The sequence below is a fragment of the Adiantum capillus-veneris genome, chromosome 10 (genome assembly GCF_014529385.1).
Source record: "Adiantum capillus-veneris isolate H3 chromosome 10, ASM1452938v2, whole genome shotgun sequence".
Taxonomy (NCBI): Eukaryota; Viridiplantae; Streptophyta; class Polypodiopsida; order Polypodiales; family Pteridaceae; genus Adiantum; species Adiantum capillus-veneris.
Window position 1 is genome coordinate 160,367,960 of NC_140940.1, and position 1,999 is coordinate 160,369,958.

The 1,999-nt window shown below is 46.9% G+C and overlaps 1 protein-coding gene across 1 annotated transcript; it reads left to right on the forward strand.

Moving 5' to 3' along the window:
* Positions 1-584: 584 nt before the first annotated feature.
* LOC147449962 (ATP-dependent Clp protease adapter protein CLPS1, chloroplastic-like) lies at positions 585-1,755 on the forward strand. The gene is made up of 3 exons (XM_086522306.1): positions 585-758; positions 954-1,128; positions 1,305-1,755. The coding sequence occupies exons 1-3, from the start codon at positions 701-703 to the stop codon at positions 1,564-1,566; spliced, it is 495 nt and encodes a 164-aa protein (XP_086378432.1). The 5' UTR covers positions 585-700; the 3' UTR covers positions 1,567-1,755.
* The last annotated feature ends 244 nt before the right edge of the window (positions 1,756-1,999 follow it).

The following is a 1,999-nucleotide window of genomic DNA, read 5'->3' on the forward strand; positions in this document are numbered from 1 at the left end:
TTTCATTTGCAAGAAACTAAAATTTGTTAACTTGACCCACACATACACTCTCGAAATCTTTTGTGAGCCAAATGCAAGTTCACACTTGCTCTTGTACATACTTTGAGTTGAAATGAAGCTCAACTAATGCTTATGTACTCCAATCTACTCTAGATGTGAGTGATCTCACCTGCACCAAGGTCCAATGATGATCTCCAGATCGACCACCTACTCGCCTATGCACCAATGCTCGCACGCCACAAAGTGAGAGTTCTCTTTATTGAGCTCCTCGCATCGAGCTGAGCTCAAATACCAATTGTAATTTGTGCAATGTGGAAGCGTGCACTTGAGTGTGCCGTGAGGAAGGAGTTGAAAAGAGGGATAGTGACTCAGAGATGGTGGTGTTGGGCCGCCCAACATGGCCTTTACCCCTGACACCTATGTATAGGGCCCTCGGGCGTGCCATTTTGGAGCCTTGCTCCATAGAATTGTGCTCCCTAGGACTCTTGTCCAGACACTCATTCAAACCTCGATGGCCAAGTGAAGAGAGGAGGTGGCTATCTCCGGTTGAGGTGACAAGCTCACATGCTTGCGATTGGCGCTGGAATGAGCAGCTGGTGGGTGCACCACATGATGTTCCCGCCAGTGTGAACAGTGCCTAGGCAACTTTTTTGGGCCAGGCGACACAGGCCTAGAATCGTGTTGGATCGTGCGAGTTACGATGGCGGGCGCCTTGCTCCCGCATCTCTCTGCTCCTCTTCAGATGCTTCGCGAACCAGGTAACTTATTTCTCTGTGAAAAAAAAGCCTCCTTGCAGCAGCGATGGAGCTCTAGTTTGTTGCCCCACACGCGCACGCGCACGGGCACGGGCACCTACCCATTGAGACGCTCAACCCAGGACTTTTCTTGTGGCTATGTTACTCCCCAGGGTATTCGCATTTCCACGTTCTTACCTGTGACTTCATGATGGTCAGATTGTTCCGTTCTATGTTTGGATACCATTGCGGGTATTGAGAAGAAGTCTTCACTGTTTGCAAGAAAGGCCTTGGTTACCAAGGGTGCCTTTCCTGGTGGCCCAGGAGGAGGGGTTCTCGATAGGCCCATCACCGAAAGAACTACACCAGGACGAGAATCTGAATTTGATTTGCGGTCAGTCTGCTAATATCTTGTTGTTTATTCAAGTCTCATGCCTAGTCCTGTCAATTAAGCCATGTGTTACTTGGAAAAGAATGCTAAAGAAGTAATGATCCATCATTGTATTAGTTCACTTCAAAATAGGGAAGCAGGGATGGTGTGTTGCAAAAATGTATCATTTGTTTGTGCAGGAAGGTACGGAAGATGTCTCCTCCGTATAGAGTGCTGCTGCACAATGACAATTATAATAAGCGCGAATATGTGGTGCAAGTTCTTATGAAGGTCATTCCTGGGATGACTTTGGACAACGCAGTGAACATAATGCAAGAGGCTCATCACAATGGACTGGCAGTGGTGATTATCTGTGGACAAGTGGATGCAGAAGATCATTGTACCCAGCTCCGTGGTAATGGGCTTTTGAGCTCAATAGAACCAGCCAGTGATGGCTGCTAGCTGCCAAGGTCTGCAGGACTTACACCTGTAGTCCTGCACACACTTCTCAAAAGAGAAGGTGCTAGTTGCCAAGGTCTGCATGAATTCACTTGTAATCTATGTGCACACACTTCTTAAGAGAGAAGGCAGTGCACATTTGTTTATATGGTAGTTTTTCATTGATATTAATTATACTCGATCGCTTTCTCATATTGCAAGGGGGCGTGATTCACTACTTTAACATATGGTTCTAGCTCAGGGTGTTGTAATATAGTTGAGGGTGGGGGCTGAAGAACCACTGTACCCTGATTGGTGCTACTTACTTTGTTTATGGAAGCTGGTGGCCATCGTTTATACTACTTGCTTTAGGCCATCCTCTCTTTGAAAAGAGACACATTACCCTTTGTCCAACTGCCCCTTAGTTTACGGTTGGTGGGTAAGGTATAGTCTCCTG